Raw genomic sequence first — 20,618 nt, forward strand, 5'->3', positions numbered from 1 at the left:
ATAATCCAAAATCATCATTATTCTTGAGTATATTTATATAGTTACTATTTTGCAGTCAGGTATGATTTTTTGGAGTCACCAAATGGCAGGATGTTTTTTTTTCTAGATTGTGCTGAGTATACGGAGTTGACAAATTGTGTAGCCAGGGTGAAGAAGTTCAACGTGTGACATAACACACACACACAATTGCCATATAGTTTTGGCATGATGGATTTTGATCGTGGGCAGATTTGGAAGTTTTCCTGAGAGCCACCACTTGGGGACTCCAATATCCACAGAGAAATGTAATACTCTTTTTATTCATTACTTATTTTAGTTAAGAGGTTTTTTTTCCCTCCCTTTGATCACCCTATAACCCATCAGCAAAGAAATAGGCTCATAGTGCTCCTGGAACCCCTTCTGATGCAAAATGACACAAACATGGAGATCCGAGGATTCTATTAATCTATCTTTTAATATCTCCTTTTACACTCTTCAAGATTAGAAAGAACTGCACAAAGCATGAGTCAATATTCCACCGAGTTAGTGGTGATTGTTACCCAAAAGCAAGTGATAATCTGATGTTCCAGCGCCAGTTTGGAGATGGGTGGGGAGCATATAAATGCATTCATAGTTTTGCTAGATGGATACCACTCCTTCTATCATGAAAGGAATGCTTTGAAGACCAGCTGCGCATGCAATGAAATGCTTCAGTTTGTCAGATCCAAAATAAATTCTGATAGCACAGCATCAAGAAGAAAAAGTCTTAACAAAGCAAAAGCACACAGTCTTAAATTCATCTAATGAGCATCAGCGGGTAAAACAAGAGAAAGCAGTTTACAAATAGTTGTTGGAGAGACAACTGATGCCATTCCTCTCAAATTTGCGATTCACAAACCCACATCCTTCAAACAGCATTCAAACTCAAAAATATACCACGGTGTTGGTTCCAAAAATGTGACCCCATTGATTTCCTAAATTGGAAGTTTTTCTATCAAGGGAGAGGTCTCCATGGTAGATTTTTTAAAAAAACTGAATTAGAATTGAATAAATACAGGAGAGGTTTCAAATTGGTTTCCCCTTCTCTGATTCTTTATTTTCCACTTAGAAGAATAAATAGATCAAATGAGACATCAGAACTAGTCCTTTGCTATATATCTGGCAAGCCATCTGAAGGATATGTTCAAATTCACCCACGAGTATTATTTTTGATTTAAAAGGAGAGAGAGAGAGAGAAAAAAAAATTGAGCTTCTGGATTCTTGACATTTAAGGCATCAGGTCATAGATATATATAGTTTCAAGAATTAGCTGAAGTTACACATTGCATGGACCGATAATGTATTGCATTCTGGGAATTCGGGACTGATCACATTTGCCATTCTAAGCCCAGAATCTGTAACTATGCAGAGCAAAGAATATTTTTCAAATTCTTTTTTTTTTAAAGTGGGGGGAGGGTAGGAGAAAAAAATGCCCACTGTGGGATTTCTGACAGTTTGAAAAATATTGACAGCTGTTAATGTTATGCAAATTAAAAGCCCCAGTTTCTCTCCTTTTAATAGCTATTCCATTTCATCGTTCTAAAAAAGGGGGACTGCCCAAAGAAACTAAAATAGGAACTTTCCGAGTTGCTAATTTCAGGGCAAAGTTTAATCTTAGTTTCTATTGAAGTATAATATCCTTTCCCCTCCTCTTCCTCCTCTATATATTTCTCAGCTACTCTCTGGACAGGATTCTTGTTTGGTCTGCTCATTGAGAAGCGGATTGATGGGATTTCCTGATAGAAACCAGAAAATATTTGCTGGTTGGTGTTTTGTGATGTTTAGTGCTCCAAAAGCATGCTTTTCTCGAAGGGCACCTGTAAACAACAGTAATAAGGGATGAACCTTCAATGGGTATTCATTCAAAACATGTTATTAGATTTGCAGCTAAGGTATCATTTAAATGTAAACCAATCTGGGTCAGGGGGTGGGAGGCAAAAGAGAAAATCACCGCTGCTTGAGTTGAATTTAGAAGGTTTAAAGAAGCCAATCGCTTGGAAGCTTCTAATAGAAGACTAATGTCAGATATCACTAAGCTAAGCAAATATTTTCATCCACATTCTTTTCAACCCAATTCAATCAGCTTCTTGGCCAATGGGATGCTAATGCAATCCTTATTGCCTTCCTTTATGACTAACCTACCGTAGATCCCATTGTCTTCAAATAGAGTACAGACAAAATTCAATATTGCTTCACAGTTCAGTAGATCAATTATGGGTATTCACCATGTGTTTTTCTTGGTATGTATTTGCTGCTGAGAAACATGGGATCCACAGGTTCCTACCCTGGGAAAACCCAAGAGCATTCAAGGTGAAAATGTGTTTTTCTTACCCATAATAAAGATCAACCATCTTTTCACAACCGACTTGTGAAGAAATATTAGTTAGCTTGAATACTTGTTAGAATGGAAAGGGTAGGCTATATACTGTAGAAATTTGAAAAATAGATTTAACTTCTGCAATTTTTTTCCAGCCTATTAAAAACAGTTCTATTCTCAGTCATATGACCAGAAAGGAAGGGCAAAGGAGTCTTAGAATAGAGCAGAAGGCAACATTATGAGCTCTTACCCAACTGTTTCTTCAATAGGGAAGTGTTGGAGAAAATGTTTCCTGGATTTTTTTTACCTCAGTCTTTCTTTCTTTCTTTCTTTCTTTCTTTCTTTCTTTCTTTCTTTCTTTCTTTCTTTCTTTCTTTCTTTCTTTCTTTCTTCCTTCCTTCCTTCCTTCCTTCCTTCTTTCTTTCTTTCTTTCTTTCTTTCTCTCCCTTCCTTCCTTCCTTCCTTCCTTCCTTTTCAATCTTTCCCTTGAGCAATCTTTCTCTCCACACCAAATCTGGTCTGGTTTTGTTATGTTTCTGTAGAGTTACTCTGCTAATGGATGGACAAATGGACAGATAGTCCCTTTACTTAATTTCTTTCTGACATACTATTGGGTTGAAAAAAAGAGTAGAGGGCAGGACTGGGACAAAAGAAATTAATTAAATTGCTTTAATTGAATTAACTTCTAAATTTAGTTCAAATTAAATATAGTTAATATAATTAATGGTTTCTCTTTTGGTGATATTAATAAATGCAATTTGATAACAATTTTTAGTTTGGGGCTTATACCGAAAACTTTGGGATGAGGCACACAATTATTTGGAATCTCAGGTTATAAAATAGAGGACTTATTAAATATAATGTTTCTGCTCATTTCTAGTTGGTGAATTAAAATGTTCCTGATAGTGCAAATCCAGATTGTGAAACTCAGTTTATATAATAGGGACATTCTTTTATTTAAGTTGGGATAACATCTGGGATAATGTTTCGCATTCATTTCACCTTGTTCCCCCAATTATCTTCATTGGCCTTATGATTTTAATCATATATGATTCAATTAATGGTGAATGCAATGGTGGAACAATCAGTTAAAATACTATCTTTATTAATACTCTATGTAGAGAAACAGGCTCATCCCTCAATCACATCCTCTTGACTCCTAACTCAGATAACAATGGTTACTAGTTCACATAATAATCAGTTGTTTCCCTGCTTTCAGCATTCAAGTTTTATCTGTACATTTTGGGAGATTATAATTATATCATGTATTTGCTGGTACCATGGGCATTAGCAGAAAATTCAAAGCAATAATAAGTTGCTCATCCAAGCAACTTCATCAGTCAGAGCAAAATTAGTTAGGCAGAGAGTCAGAGAATGGTTGGAATCTACCAACTCTTCCAGGGGTTGGAATGTACCAACTCTTCCAGGGGTTCCAAAATGGGTTGCAACATGTCAATGAAGACTCAATCATCCAGGCCAAAGGAGATGCAATGAAACATCTCAGATTAACGAAGTTTGGTCCAGTTGGCATGTTTCAACCTTTAGACACTTTTAGCTTGGATGATTGAATCTTCATTAACATAACGATGAGTTTGGTTCCACTGTCTTTCATTAAACTAACTATGGTTTAGTCATATATTACATTGTAAAAGAGCAGTTGACCCAGATTTGTACACACATGCCACACACACACACATTTACTTGTGTTTTACTTTATTTTCAACTCAGCATCATACATCAGGCTCATTAATGGCACAAGGAGTCTGTGCTTTCATTCAGTTATGCTTCACATAAATTGTTGAAGTAGCCAGCAAGTTTGGAATAGTTTAGTGTGAAATCCAGTGGGATGACTTTCTGTTTTGTTTGATTTGGTTTTAAATTTCATGAAATGAACCTAAAGCAAAAAGTTTATTTTGAGTTGGAGATAGACAGATCACTGTAGGAATTCCATCTATCCTGAAAGCCACATTAGCATACTGTATAATGCTTTTATTGACCCAAAGCTGGCTGTAAGGAATGGATCTTATTTGAAAGATACTTTATGATATGCAAAATAGGATGTATGTTTACGTGTGTGCTTTGTATGCAAAGGTATGAGAGGCTGTGAACCACTATATACTTCAGATTACGATGTTTAGTAGACATCACTTCTCCATTTCACACCACTTCCACCATTTCAATGGAACAGCTTGCCTTCAGAAATTGTGGGTGCTTCATCGTTGGAGGTTTTAAGAAGAGATTGGACAGCCACTTGTCTGAAATGATGTAGGATCTCATAGGGGACTGGACTAGGAGTCCTTTAAGTTCCTGTTCTGTTCTGTTCTGTTCTGTTCTGTTCTGTTCTGTTCTGTTCTGTTCTGTTCTTCCAAAGCATCTTTAAGCGATTAGCAGAAACACAGAGAGGAGAATACAGCTAATTGGAGTAGTTGTGTCCTCTGACCGTTTCTCGTTAGGCAACCTATCCCATTATCTGTCAATATCATACAAACATGTAGAAGCAGTGGGACTTCGTATTTACAGCTCTATGCATGGAAACCTCCGTCAAATCAAGAATCGTTCACATTTAGAAACCCTCCCTTTGGATATAAGTTTCTGAGTATGAAATAACCCACCAAAGTGTGTTAGCTAGGTTTCCTGGCATGGGTCAGATCCAGTGGTGGGATTCAGCCAGTTCACACCACTTCGGGAGAACCAGTTGTTAACTTTCTGAACAGTTTGGCAAATTGGTTGTTGGAAGAAATCATTAGGGCAGAAAACCGGTTGTTAAATTACTTGAATCCCATCACTGGTCAGATCTACTTGGTGTCAACTTGCAAAGCTTTCAAGTTGCCATGAGCAGGAAGGAGGGAGAACCGAAGTGAATTCCATACATTCTTCCTGACAGCAATCAGAAGGAGGGTGTTAGGTTTCACAGCCAGCCAAAGTGGTTAATTGGAGAATGTGATTTATGACATGGCCAGAGAGGAGGGGAGAGACAGGGTCATAGGGGAACGTAAATCTAGGTAGGATCAGTCCTAACTGCATCCGAGTATTGCCGGAATGTTGCTCCTAATAAATGAATATATTTCCTTTGAAGTTTGGATCATGGCTCATGAATTAATGAGGACATCTTTCGGAAACTTGACACTTGGTGCATCCAATCCTCCCCAATAACTTTCTGGTGTTCTTGCCTTAATTAGGGAGTTCAATTCAATTCAACTTTGATAAACAGAAATAGCAGTATTAGACATCCTGAAACGTACATTGGAAAGTTAAATTGCTGAATGCTTACAAAGCACTTGTTTTGGAAAAATAACTTGCCTTCAGACTTGCTTCCAGAAGTTGTGAGTGCTTTCCTAACAGTGAGAACAATCAACCAGTGATTGTTGAGTATTGTCTAGAGGCTTGCCTTTAGAAGTTGTTGGTGCTCCATTACTTGAGGTTTTTTAAGAAGAGACTGGGCAGCCATTTGTATGAAAAGATATAAGTTCTCCTGCTTGAGCAGGGGGTTGGACTAGAAGACCTCCAAGGTCCCTTCCAGCTCTGTTATTCTGTTAAAAAGAGAATTATACAAATACCAGGTATTATTTCATTGTTTGACAAGAGAGCTGTATTCTATATCAATTTGGGTGTTTTCCACCCCCAAGGGCTTTGGTTGTTTGAAGTTTCTTTAACCGCTGCTGCAAATAAGGCTTCAATAAGACAATAAAAGGTTTTGATCTTCCCTAAAGATTTTGATTTAATCCTGCAAGTATAAAATTAAACCTTTCTTAGGGAACATTTTGTTGTTGTAAAATAGGCACACTTTTAGGAGAACATAGGCTGCTCTTGAATCGTTCTCTTCAAAAAAAAATATTCAGATTGGTTGATAGTGCCATTAATACTGCTTTGCCTCTATGCAGCACCAAAATAAATCTAGTTACAGCTATGTAACGTCAAGGATTTCCCTTTGACTACACTTATTTTAGAGAAACAATCAAATTCTTCCCTGACTTTTGAACTGCTGTATTTCCCAAACTTTCAGTTACAGTTGGTGCTATTTGTAAAATAACCTATGATTTTCTGAATTAGTCATTGATGCTCATTTCCAAGTATCATCAGGGCTACTTTCTTCCATCCAACATTTCTCTAATTTTTTGGAACCATAGTTCAATTCCTAAAAATAGCTGGATCCAATTGGACTGGAACTGTGGTATCAAGATGTGACTTTCTTAATAATAGAATAGTTAATCATTCATTTTAGGACACATTTTGGTTTATATGATGGCAACTTTGTGGTTTTACTAGATATTATTGGTCCGCTTTCCCAGATAGCACTCTTATCACATCAAGCAGGTGTATTTAATAGAATATTGTGTATTTCATTCCGTATCTGCTGACTACTTATTATTTTAATTAATATTATGAATTGGCATTCAAAATTGTATTTCCAAGGAAGGGCGGGAGATGAGTCTAAACATTTTTTTCTTCATGAATCTATTTCACAGCACTTGGTGTTGGCTGGCATTAACTAAATAGATCCTTTCTTTCCTTGAGAACTAGACATATTGTACCTTATAGGTTTTTCTTAGAAAGGATATAAATACAATATTAGTAGTAAGGTGAAGGTAAAGGTTCCCCCGCACATGCGTTCTAGTCGTTCCTGACTCTAGGGGGTGGTGCTCATCTCCATTTCAAAGCCGAAGAGCCAGCACTGTCTGAAGACGTCTCCGTGGTCATATGGCCGGCATGACTCAACACCAAAGGTGCACGGAACGCTGTTACCTTCCCACCAAAGGTGGTCCCTATTTTTCTACTTGCATTTTTTTTATGTGCTTTCAAACTGCTAGGTTGGCAAAGCTGGGACAAGTAACGGGAACTCACCCCGTTACACAGCACTAGGGATTCGAACCGCCGAACAGCCGACCATCTGATCGACAAGCTCAGCGTCTTAGCTGCTGAGCCACTGCATCCCTTATATTAGTTGTAGTGCACTGAAAACTGAATACTGTAGGAATAGGGATACCCCAATTTATTATAGATTAATGCTTTTGAGAGATGTTCCTCTTCCATGCCTGAGGTTGCTCTGCATCTAGAAATTTGCAGATAATATCACAATCTGCTTCTACCGCCTACTAACATACCAAACCTGATGTGCCTTTTTAGACAGTTAGAGCCTAGCTGATTATTTTTTTGTCTGTCGTACTTCCCCTCCCCCCTCCCCCATTTCTGAGTCTTTAGTTTCTCTCAAACTTTATTCCTGCATTCCATTGTTTCCAAAAGTGAATGTTGTTTGCCAGGGTCATGGTAAGGTATGTAGAGATTTTCATGTTAAATTTAAACCACAAGAAGAATTAGTAAAGGACTATTGAGCAAGCTCGTATTATTTCAGATCTTAGTATAACACACTAGGGAGAGGGCACAATTCAATAAAATCCATACTCTTATTACTGCATAAGGTATCATGTTTAAACTGCCCTCCAACCAATTTATTTTAGGAATATTTTATATGAGTTTTTCTTTTAAATAGCAAGCATAGATTCACCCCCTAAAAAACCATTTTTCCCAAGAAAGAGATTTGTGCCTTCAGCATGCATATCTAACAGGTAGGCACTTTTGTGATCTAAATGTCACTCTCGGTGTATAATGCTGGATAAATGTCCCCCTGGGGGAAACAACTGTGTATGATGATCTATCCCTTTCGAGCATACACATACACACTCATAAATATATTTCCCATCTTCTAAGAAGCACCCTTATTTTTGCAGAATTATTCGCCATTGGGAGAGATTTCGATGATGCCCTTGACTCTTAGCCAACTCCTTGAGGTCCTCCTTCTGATGCAAGTTTCTTTGCTCCTCATGAAGTTGCTCCTTGGGTTTGTCTAGATCAACCGAGACTAAAAGTTGGCTCCTTGTCTTGGGCCTTCAGCTGCTGTTGTAGATAATGCATTGCTATTTGCGTGGCAATATCCAACCAAACTCAAATGGCCTTCCTCCTTTTTTTTAATTAGGTTGAATGCCAACAGCCCAATGAAGTTTGCACTCCTGGATAAAAGGACCGATCTGTGTCTAGCACAGCATTTGCCAAATGGTTCACTAGTCATTTCAGTACAAACAAATGGATGGTGTCAGTAAGTCTGCAAACACTGTTGACATTTAGCCTTGTTTATGTTACTTTCCTTTTTGCTGCACATTTTTGGCTCAAAAAGCTACTGTCGGAATCAACAGTGACTTCCTAGCAGAGAAGCCAAGCTTTCATCCGGGGACACTTGCAATATTGGGGAGGTTTGACTTCACCATTCTTTAACATTAAATACATTTGTTTTGTTAGAGTGCAATGAGTCTTCTGACAAATATTAAAGTTAGAATGTTTGGCTATGGTCAAAGGCTCCCCTGCTTTTTCCGATTCAGAACTGGGAAATTGACTGGAAAAATCCAGCAATTTTTTTTGTTTGTTTGTCCCAGTTTCCAGAGACAGATACGCATCTTTCATCCAAAACAAGCAACACTTAACATGTTCATTACTCTGTAGTTATTTAGAATGAGTGTAAAGGAGAAGAAGTGAGAATCAGATTCCATTTCTCCATAGTGTAAATCTAGGAGCTCATTTGTTGAAGACATTTCAAATGCAGAAAAGGGAACAATTATGTAAGGAGAGGATCCAATCTTGTGGTAAAGGATGATGTTTTGATCAAAGCAATTTCTGTACTTCCAGAGCACTCATTCAGTGACAGTCTTTGTGCCTTCCACTTTCAAGCACATTCAAGCTGTAGTCACTTCTAGATAGAAGTGTAACAACCCCATTGCATCCAGTTCTACGCACAGACAAACAGCTTCTAGTATTCTTTTATATGCCATTCAATTTTAAGACTGTAGATAAGAATACAGTGCAGTAGTAGGTGTGATCTGATTTCTTGGGGAATTATTATGACCAAAATATTCAATGTCTTAAGACTACGAACTCGAGCATCTATGTGTATGTAATTCAAATTGCAGCTATAAGATAATGAAACTTTAGTTTTGGAAGATTTTTTTTTTTAAAAAGTTACATGAGATTGTATTTCAGACAATTCAGCAACAATAATTTGTTTTTAGCATTCTAGATTATTCAACTGTAGTCTTTCAAAGCAGGATCAGGGCCAGTTCTTCAAAATATGGGACATATGATATCTCCATTCCAGGGGAGTCCAATCTTGGCAACCTTAAGACTTGTGGACTTCAACCATTTTGGGAGTTGAAGTCCACAGGTCTTAAAAGTTGCCAAGGTTGGACTGCCCTGATCTAATCCAAGTGTACCAAAAACTGAGAAACATTAGACTTTGATCTAATTCATTGTTCTTTTAGTCGCAATACAACTATAAGTATTTACAGTACTGTATTCAAACCATGGTTTTGTATAACTTAAATTGTTATCACGCTAAACCACAAATAGCCTAAAGATGTAGGTTCTAATCTAGCAGAAAACTATTCATGTGTAATTCTTATTGAAATCAGTAGGATATTCAGATGTGTGGAGTGAGACGGGGACATCAGTCATTCAACATTATGAAACAGTCCTTTGTCATTGTTTTGATCCGAATTTTTATGTCATATATAGAGACCCCAATAACTTTTTTTTAATAAAAAAATAAATAAATAAATAAGAACAGCTATTTTGGATTTCCTTTTATTCTTGTAAAAATGTGTAATCTTGTTGCATTTCTGAATTGCTGCTTTTTTTTCCCCCTTCCCCTTCTTGTTCCTAAATTATCATGTCACTTGGCACAAGTGTAATTATACCTGTTGCTCTGTTAACTCTTTAAATCAAAGAGGAATTTCTATATATTTGTCAGTAGGAATTATAATGTGTGTTCACTATAACATGTAATTGCAGCAATACGAAATGAAAGGGTTTATATATGTTCTGTAATGTAGGCATATGAGTTTAGAAGTATGGATTTCCATACAAGTGAAAAGTTTCCTTCCTTTTTAAAAGGTTATTTATTGTCATTTCTACTTCAGTTTGAACTAGTTTCAAATTTTGTAATACTTTAGGAGAGGAAAAATGATTGTAGTTATCTTTTTTCATATTCTTTTGAGAAATGCTTCCAGTTTAATATGTTGAGTACTGAGTTATTATTATTTTTTTTCCTTCGTCAAGAAATGACAGTGAAATTCAATGCATAACATACTGAGGACCACAGTTTAAAACCTGTGATTGAAGTGAAATGTGTAAACTTCTGCTGGGTTATCATGTGCTTTGAAATAGAGTATTGTTGGAAGTAATTAGAAAATATATTAAGGTTTCTTGGTAATGAAGGCATGTAAGTTTTAATAATTGTTGCTTTCTGAATAAGTGTCACACTTTATCTTTAAATGTATATGGAGTTCCAAGTTAGGTCATTTCTGAATGGAATGTAAAACAATACTAAAAACAATGCTTCAATAATTTATCTTGGTGTTGCTAATAAAATTAAAAAGCTGTTAAACATTAGTATAGTTTGGACTCATTTTGTTAATTCACTCGACAGCTGAACTGCCAAAAAAACTGAAAGACAAAATCCGGCTTGAAGTGCTTATTTCTTTCTTTTCTTTTTCTTTTTTTTAAACAGAAAACTGAGCAGAGCAACTGGTTGGGTTTTTTTCCCCCAACTACCTTGTGTAAAAGTTGCAAGCCATTTTCCTTTCCTTTCCTTTCCTTTCCTTTCCTTTCCTTTCCTTTCCTCTCCTCTCCTCTCCTGTCCTCTCCTCTCCCTTTCCTTCCCTTTCCTTTCCTTTCCTTTCCTTTCCTTTCCTTTCCTTTCCTTTCCTTTCCTTTCCTTTCCTTTCCTTTCCTTTCCTCTCCTCTCCTCTCCTCTCCTCTCCTCTCCTCTCCTCTCCTGTCCTCTCCTCTCCCTTTCCTTCCCTTTCCTTCCCTTTCCTTTCCTTTCCTTTCCTTTCCTTTCCTTTCCTTTCCTTTCCTTTCCTCTCCTCTCCTCTCCTCTCCTCTCCTCTCCTCTCCTCTCCCCTCCCCTCCCCTCCCTTCCCTTCCCTTCCCCTCCCTTCCTTTCCCTTCCCTTCCCTTCCCTTCCCTTCCCTTCTCTTCTTTCTTTTCCTTTCCTTTCCTTTCCTTTCCTTTCCTTCTTCCCTTCTTCCCTTCCCTTCCCTTCCCTACAACTTAATAACTTAATAATTGATGAAAGAAGCCTGTGTTTAAGTGGGTCTGAGAAAATGCCTTGGAGATGAACTCTACTTTCATGGCAGGACACCAAGCATAACTGAGCAGGACTTAAGAGTGCTGAAGATTCATGTGATGCCAGATAAAGAGGGAAGAGGCAGATCAATTCTCCTTTTTTTTCCACCTATCTCTTTCCAGGCTTTTCCCATTCTCTTTTCTGTTGGGTAACATATTTACAAGTTTTTTTTTTTCCTGGCTGTAGCAGGAGGTACAGTCCAGGCAGAAGTCTACCGCCGATTCCCCATTTCCAATTCATAGGAAATTTTGAAGGGCACAATGTCAAATTTTCAGGTTTAAACTTGGCAAAGGGAGAAGAACATAATGGTGGCAGAGATATGAACCGTACTGGAATACCCATCATGACCCTTCTGCTGATACTGATGGGAACCTGTAGCTTGCCAGAAGAATTTAGCCTATACCTCTTATCAGCCAGAGAACTTTTTCAGTGGCTTATCTCCTAATTATGTTTCTGTTCTCTTCCTCCTCCCCTTCAATCTCTTAATGCTGTCAGTTTTGAATAACACATTGGTAGGTTATTTTTTTTTTTTAATACCATCCAAACACCATGAGTCAGGACCTGACATTTAAGTGTTCTGTGTCATACTGAGAAAAATCTGTAGTTCACCAGTTGAACAATTATATTATTTTGGAATGCTTGGAAATATAATACAGCATTTGTGAGATAACTAACATTTATCCAGACTCAGTGTGAGATTGTTCTCTCTCTCTCCCTCCCTCCCTCCCCCCTCTCTCCTTGTTCTCTCTCATTCTATCTCTTTCTCTGTCTCTTTCTCTGTCTGTCTGTCTCTCTCCTCTCTTCTCTCTCGTCTCTTCTCCTCTCTCTCTCCCTCCCCTCTCTCTCCTCTCTCTCTCTCTCTCGCTTTCACTGTCTCTCTGTCTCTGTCTCTCTCTGTGTGTCTCCCTCCCTCTCTCCCCTCTCTCTCCTTTCTCTCTCTCTCTTTCTCTTTCTCTGTCTCTCTCTGTCTCTCTCTCTCTGTGTGTGTGTCTCTCTCTGTATCTCTCTCTGTCTCTCCCTCCATCTCTTCTCACTCTCTCTCACTCTCTCCTTCTTCTCTCTGTCTCTTTCTATCTCTTTCTCTCTCTCTCTCTCTCTCTCTCTCTCTCTCTCTCTCTCTCACACACACACACACACACACACACACACACACACACACACACACAGCACTTCCCCTGGATAGCAATCCTTTTAAACAAAAACATCCAACGCTGAAAAAAAGTCAGAAGGTTGAAGCTGTAAATAACATCTTCACTCCTCAACCGGAGTCTCTGTATTTTATTGGTTGTAAGAATGACAAGATTATATCCCAGCTGCACAATGGAATATTTGTGTATTGGAGTTCTACTTAATCACATATGATGCTTTTAACAACGCAGCTGAAATCAGAACACTGGGTCACAAAAGCTATGTCACCATTGTAAAAGGATCTCATTTGGCTTTTGAAACTAACCCAGAACATTTTTCTGTGGGTTTTTTTTCAATTACATATCAGCTATAAGTGATCCACATATACATTTGGTGACATTTTGTTTAGAGATTTATTTCCTTAACGAAAAAAAAAAAATAACACGAAGAATAGAGCACTTCTCAGGCTGTTGATAAGTATTGCTTTGACAAATGGAAGTCATTGATTTTTCAACTTAACAGCTTGCAGTGGTTTTGAATGCACATTCTAAATTACTTCTTAAAGTAAAGAGAACTGATTCATGATGGGGAAAAAAACAACCCCAAATATCTTTCTAAAGACCTTCACTTATATCACCCACCCACCCAAAAAAATACCTCAAACAAGCCATAAATTTAAAAAAATGAATTATTTCCAGTTGAGTTCAAAGGAAGTCACAAACATGTACACTCTTTCATGACACACTAATTCATCCTAAGATTTTACCCAACTGTTGCTTTTGTATGCTAATTTACGTCGGCTGAAACATTGGGTTGCTTTGCAGTAGAATGTCAATACAATGAACTATTAGAACTGGGTAATAAGTTTGTAAATTTACGATGGCTTGGTCTTCCATTTCTTGAAGAACTTCTTCCTTTGCCAGGAAATTGCTTTTAGAATTAGGAGCTGGGTATTTAGATGTGGGGGTAGAAGATCTTTTACAAGGCAGAGCAGAGATGAAATAATTCTCACCTACCTGCATATGGAAGTCCATTCGTTTAGTCCAGAGGATTATAATACACTTTGGTTGCCTTAGACATTTCCATAAGGGCAGTGATGGGATTCAAGTAATTTAACAACCGGTTCTCTGCCCTAATGATTTCTTCCAACAACCAGTTTGCCAAACTGCTCAGAAAGTTAACAACCGGTTCTCCCGAAGTGGTGCGAACTGACTGAATCCCACCACTGCATAAAGGGTGGGGGGTGGGGGAAACCAACATACTGCAGAATTAGCTCAGACAATCAGCATTTTGAATGCCAAAATGGAGCAGAAATAAGTAGTGTTTGATAACTAAAGAACCCCTTGAAAACAAGAAACAAATTCTAGTGAATTCATTGTGAAATCAATCACACAGTTGAAAATCCAATTCTCAACACTACCCCAGGAACTGAAATTAATTAAGGTACACTGGAATTTTGAATCCTTTTATTGTTCTCCTATTGTGGCCAGGGTTGAATGTGTTCAGATGAAATCCATTCAGGCCAGAAGCAATGTCCAGTAACCTCCAGAAACATTACTTTAGAACAGTGGTTTAAGATTGCAATCTTAATTTAATTCCATTATTCCCATGGGAATTTCTTTTCCATGTGTATTTTCAATCTAATATTTTAATTGGGCGGGGTTACAGATGGATATAGTATCTCCCTTCACAAGGCTTCCTGTTAAATAAAACTTTTTTTTTCCCCCAGGAGTAGGATATTTCAAATACACAGAGAAATTCTTCTGGCTGGTTTGAATTTTAAGGCATTTCAGAAAAATGCAGGCTAATCCGAACACTTGTAGCACTCCAGATACATGCACTACATTGACCAGAATGTAGTACTCGTGGGCACAAGACCTCTGCTACAGCCACTGACCTTTAATTCAGCAAAGTTGCAAACTTTCAATCATTCACAAGTCTCTGCAAAAACTGAAAAAAAATTAGGAGCTAGAAAAGGGAAATTGATCAATCGCTTTGGTCCAAATGCCTTTACCCTTCTTTTTTCTATGCAAGATTAATGGACTTCACATCCATGCATGGTTAACCTCTTGTGTAAGAATACAACTTCCTTTCTGATGGAAACTGACTTGTTGCAAAAAATATACGGTTCTGCATTCCATTCTTAGTTTCTTCAACTTCAGCTCTGGAACCCATCTACATTTAAAGGAGAGAGTGTACTCTTTCCCATCCTTAAAGGTAAAGGTTTTTCCTGTCCAATTGTGTCCGATTCTAAGGGGCGGTGCTCACCTCCATTTCTTAACTGAAGAACCTAGCATTGTCCGAAGATGTTCCATCATGTGGCCAGCATGACTATATTTGCTGAGGTGCACAGAACACTGTTACTTTCCCATCAAAGTGGTACCTATTTATCTACTTGCACTGGCCTGCTTTCGAACTGCTAGGTGGACAAGAGCTCGGGCAAGGATGGGAGCTCACCCACTCGGGTCTCCAAGCCAAGCTGTCAGCTTTCTAGCTGACAAGCTTAGTGTCTTTAACCACTGAGCCATTGTGCCCCCTTTTCCCCTTCTTAGCTGTATGATTATCCCATTAATCTCTTCTATTTGAAAGGACGTTCTTTTTTTTTTTCTCTTAACAGAATAAAGAGTTGGATTTCTCAACAATGGCCAATGCAGTTAGTTATCCATATATTCTTGGTGAATTTATGTATGATAATAGAACAATAAGACAATAGAAGTCCATCACCTTCTAATAGATAATAGAAGTCCATCACCTTCTATTTAGTTTATGCTGTATTATTTCAGATTTAAAAAAAAAAAAAGATATTGCAAGCAATTTTAGGCATATATTGACAATATAGTAATCTCCAAAATGTGGAATCACATCAAAGGCAGCAATTAATAAGAGCAAAATAAAATATTCCATCAACACATCCATTCGAGTTAAACTCCATTTAAAGACCGAGTATTATTTAATTCTATTTCTATAAACTGTACACAATAAGGGAGAAATTAGGATACAAATATCTTAGATTTTAATTAATTAATTAATGCATTCCTCAGACCAAATATGTTAGGATACCCTGGATCATTCTGCTTTTCTCGAAGAAGGCAAAACTATAGATACTGTTGTTCTCACTTGACTGGCGCCGTTCTCACAAAAGGGCCAGTGTACGTATTACAGTGATTTTAATGAGCATAAGTGTAACCCAGGTGAATTAGGACTTGATTGACAGGATATAGTTACTCCAGCCATGATCAGAATTTTTGGTGCTGCACATGGTACTAATCCTTGCAGTGAAATTTCACATATCCTCCAGAAGGTGCAACGGGGCAAAAATGAAACAGCTGCAATCATTCGTTGTACGAGTCCGTTACCCACATGCATTTCAGTAATGGCAAACGGTAAGTATCTCATCTAGTGATATTTCTAGTCTGCCTGTGTTAGTTGCCCGTATAAATCTCCCGGAGGTTTTTATTCTATCTTTCTTGCTTTCTAGCAAAACCTCAATCTGGAAAGGTCCAATGAGATGATTCCTTGAGCTTCTTGGCAATGGGATCATTTTCAGACTCCTGGAGAAAAGATTGGAGAACGGAAGCCAAGGATATTCCTAAACCAGTGATGGCAAACCTTTTTGGCACCAAGTGCCCAAACCGGAACGTGCATGTATGTGCATGCGCCAGAGCACCAGAAACTCAAAGACCAGATCATGCCTGTTTTTCGGCTGTTTTTCAGGCATTGGTTTTCAGACTGGTTTGGGGCCATTTTTTGGCTGTTTTGGGGCTGTTTTTCGGTCAAAAATGGACAGAAAAACAGCCAGGAAACAGCCCCCAAAATGGCTTGAAAATGGCCCGAAAAACAGCATGAAAAACAGCCTGAAAATGGCCTGAAAACAGCCTGTTTTTTGGCAGTTTTTCGGGCCATTTTCTGGTGCTCCGGCACCTGTGAAGACCAGCTGGCCAGTGCACAAGTGCCAGTGATGGGTTTCAAAATTTTTTACTCCCCGTTCTGTGGGTGTGGCTTGGTGGGCGTGGCAGGGGAAGGATACTGTAAAACTCCATTCCTACCCCACTCCAAGGGAAGGTTACTGCAAAATCCCCATTTCCTCCTGATCAGCTGGGACTTGGGAGGCAGAGAATAGATGGGGGCAGAGCCAGTCAGCATTTTTACTACGGGTTCTCCGAACTGCTCAAAATTTCTGCTACCAGTTCTCCGAACCTGCTGAAACCTACCTCTGGCATGTGCTCACCGGAAATCAGAAGAGCAGCTGGCGACATACGTGTGTTCACAGAGAGAGCTTTGTGTGCCACCTCTGGCTCACATACCGTAGGTTTGCCATCATGGTCCTAAATCATTCTTGAGCATCACATCATGAAATATGCAAGAAGACCCTATTCCAGACTTGGAAAGTTTCATTGAAATTCTGTTCTTCTTTGAAGGAAATTTTAAAAGTAAATAGTCTTTTGCGATATGGGTTGAGAACTGGAAGGCAAAATCATTTATAAAATGTCTGGGTGGCACCACTTCAAACACATACTACTCCTAGATTCTATAACAAATACTATACTTATTCCAAGCATCTACTTCAAAGGAAGATTTGTTTCCCCTCATATAAGACAGGGACATCTTAGATTTGTTAAGAAGGAAGGAAGGAAGGAAAAGAAGCAGATGGCAGTGGTTGTTTTCCTTGTGGTCAGAATGCAATGTCTTAAATTCAGATTTTTTTTTCCTTTTTGTTTGGACTACATAGCTTTATAAAAAGGATTCCTGTAAGACTGTTTATTTCCCAAACCGCTACTCCAATGTTACTCTAGTATTTAACTAATGAAGATAACTAAAGTAGGGATGTTCTGAGAGAGGCAGCCATCTTTAGGACAAAGATCTGGGATAGTTCATTTGGATATTGTTTTTCCTACTAGTTTTACTGAAATGGGAACTTTCAGGAGCTTCTTTTTTTTTTAATTTGAGTTTTATTGGGTTTTAACAATTAAACAATTCTTATTCAACTCTTGTGCATGACTGTTGACCATTTACATATCATCACATTAATATTCTCCTATACTCTATATAATTTTACAAAATCTACTATCTGTTATTTCCCTTTTTTTCTATCTTCAATCCAATTATACCATTTTTCCCATATTACGTAAAAGTCGGAGCTTCTCCTATATAGGTAGCCCTCGAGTTACAACCACAATCAAACCCAACATTTAGGTTGCCAAGTGAAACATTTGTTAAGCGAGTTTGCCCCATTTTACGATTTTTCTTAATGATGTTAAGTGCATCATTGCATTTGTTCACTTAGTAACATGGTTGTTAAGCGAATTTGGTTTCCCCCTTGACTTTGCTTGTTAGTAGGTCACAAAAAGAGATCACATAACCCCGGGACACTGCAACCGTCATAAATATAAACCAGTTGTGAAAGAATCTGAATTTCGATCACTTGTCCATGGGGGAATGCTGCAATGGCCGTAAGTGTGAAAACCGGTCATAAGTCACTTTTTTTCAGTGCCGTTATAACTTTGCACAGTCACTAAATGAACTGTTGTAAGACACAAGGACTACCTGTAGATGCTCATCCTCAAACTTGCACATCAAGACAAAAGACGGCCCAACATTTCGCCTTCCCCACTGGTTATATCCTCACCATCAGCTCCCCTTCTGTTTGTTTGGGGAGATTCCTAGATTTTAATCAGAATTATTTACAAGATAATGGCCCATTGGTTATAGAAAGACAGATGCTGTCTGTGGGAATTTGGAGTTTTATGCTTTGTGCCTTGTACTGCCATTGTGGTTTACAGATGGGATCACAGTAGTACTGGTGCAGTCTCTTTTAGAAAGAAATTTAGGGATTTTTTTCAGAAGGGTTGGGGGGGGGAAATGAGTAAACCAAGAAGATAACAGAGCCTGTGCTTGTTTCCATATCGAGGAACTTGGAATGCGTAGGAAACAGAAGTTCTTAATGCTTCTTAATGCATATTAAATAATATTATTTAATGTCGTTATACATATGGAAGAGGCCTAATGACATTTCTGGGCTGTAGGAAAGCAACTGACGATCCATTAGACCAAGTAAGGGAAGAGCTGGCAGTTACGGCTTTTGAACTCAAGAAGCGGTGCTTAATGCAAGGCACGCTCATTGTTGGTTGTGTGGAGTATGAAGTGAAGAAGAGGTACATAATGCAAAACAGCGTCAACGTTTTTAATTACAGGTCAAAAGCTAATAAGTAATTCAAGGTCCGGGGTCTGCGGTTAAGAAGCAGAGATGCAAGGCTTCTAGTGTTGTTGTTTTGATGCTGTTTCACTGCCAACTAAGCTGTTTAACAACCCAGCTAGCCATGCAGACATAGAGAGTCTGAAATCCATCCTCTTTCAGTAAGTCTATGCATTTGCCCTCGGACATTGGTGCTTTGGTACCCAAGGTGAGATGCGCTTCTCCATTTGAAAACATATTTTCAGCCATGGTGGCACAGTGGTGAGAGTGCAGTACTGCAGGCTACTTCTGCCGACTGCCGGCTGCTTGCAATTTGGCAGTCCAAATCCTACCAGGATCAAGGTTCTTCCATCCTTCCAGCCTTCCATCTTTCTAAGGTCGGTAAAATGAGGACCCAGATCGTTGGGGGCAAGATGCTGACTCTGTAAATCGCTTAGAGAGGGCTGTAAAGCACTATGAAGCAGTATATAAGTCTAAGTGCTATTGCTATTTTTCAGGAAGTATTATCCATAGCCTATAGGAGTCTTTCTACTACTGCTACGCTTGGGAAATTTCAAATAGCGGAGGAAAGCAAAGGGGAAGACATAGGTATGTATCCTTGAGGCTAATGTCTCATTTGTTACTCAGTGGACTTTAGGTGTTAAGCCTGGGTTCCCAGTGATGTGATAACAGAGTAACAGAAGACCAACCAACGGTTGTCTGATCTCTTCTTAAACCTCCAGTGGTGGAGCACCATATCTTCTGGAGGCAAGATGTGTTCCACTGATTAATTGTGCTAATTGTAAAGTGGTATATAAAGCACTGTAAAGCGGTATATAAGTCTAAGTGCTATTGCTATTGCTATCTGAGCCACTTTGCGCATCCAACCAGCCAGATATTTACTCACATAATGATTCCAATTTTTTAAAAAGTCTTCATCCTTGGCTAGATTCAATATCCTCCCAACAGCCATTACTGGAGGAAAATGACGAACGATCCCCTTCAGAGGATGTGTCCAACAGTGAAGGAATAACCCATCCTTTGACTGTCCCTGTCCAGCCCACGTAAAGTCAGTTGGAAATAGGGTACAATAAGCAATCAAATCATACTAGGAAACAATCTCAATATGAATCGTAAGGATACAAGCAACAAAGTTACAGTCATGCAATCATAAGTGGGAGGAGATGGGTGATAGGAATGATGAGAAGATTAATAGTAATAGTAATGCAGCCTTAGTGAATAGTTTGACAGTGTTGAGGCAATTTTTTTTAGCAGAGTGATGGCATTTGGGAAAAAACTGTTCTTGTGTTTAGTTGTTTTGGTGTGCAGTGCTCTATAGCGTCGTTTAGGGGGTAGGAGTTGAGACAATTTATGTCCAGGATGCGAGGGGTCTGTAAATATTTTCACAGCCCTCTTTTTGACTTGTGAAGTATACAGGTCCTCAATGGAAGGCAGGTTGGTAGCCATTGTTTTTTCTGCAGTTCTAATTATCCTCTGAAGTCTGTGTCTGTCTTGTTGGGTTGCAGAACCAAACCAGACAGTTATAGAGGTGCAGATGACAGACTCAATAATTCCTCTGTATATAAATAATTGTGCTGCAGGGGGCAGGAGAAGACCTCAAATTGAGTCTAGCTCTGTGCAGACACCATGTGTTCATTGCCCTCATGTGGCCTTGGTAAAATTAATTGCCCACCCCTATCTTAGGATATATGGCCACTATAAAATTATCTTTCCTGCATCAGAAAAGATTGAGGACTACTTCTTAACCTGATTCTTTGGAATCTAGAGGTTTATGATAACTTCTCCTTGAA

The 20,618-nt window shown here is 38.5% G+C and overlaps 1 protein-coding gene across 21 annotated transcripts in view; it reads left to right on the top strand.

Moving 5' to 3' along the window:
- The window catches only part of ZNF536 (zinc finger protein 536), a 444,743-nt gene that overhangs the window by 291,602 nt on the left and 132,523 nt on the right, over positions 1–20,618 (top strand). Inside the window, exon 7 of one of the 21 annotated variants that reach the window (XM_087877035.1) lies at positions 8,062–10,768. The exons of 18 other annotated variants lie outside the window; for them this stretch is intronic. In XM_087877035.1, coding sequence (XP_087733161.1) covers positions 8,062–8,108 — 47 coding nt within the window. In that variant the 3' untranslated portion in view covers positions 8,109–10,768. Of the gene's footprint in view, positions 1–106; positions 743–8,061; positions 10,769–20,618 lie in introns of those variants that run through there. 2 more of the 21 variants (XM_087877040.1, XM_087877029.1) reach the window with 2 other exon arrangements.

Source organism: Pantherophis guttatus, chromosome 11 (genome assembly GCF_059756535.1).
Source record: "Pantherophis guttatus breed Tessera chromosome 11, ASM5975653v1, whole genome shotgun sequence".
NCBI classification, from domain to species: Eukaryota; Metazoa; Chordata; class Lepidosauria; order Squamata; family Colubridae; genus Pantherophis; species Pantherophis guttatus.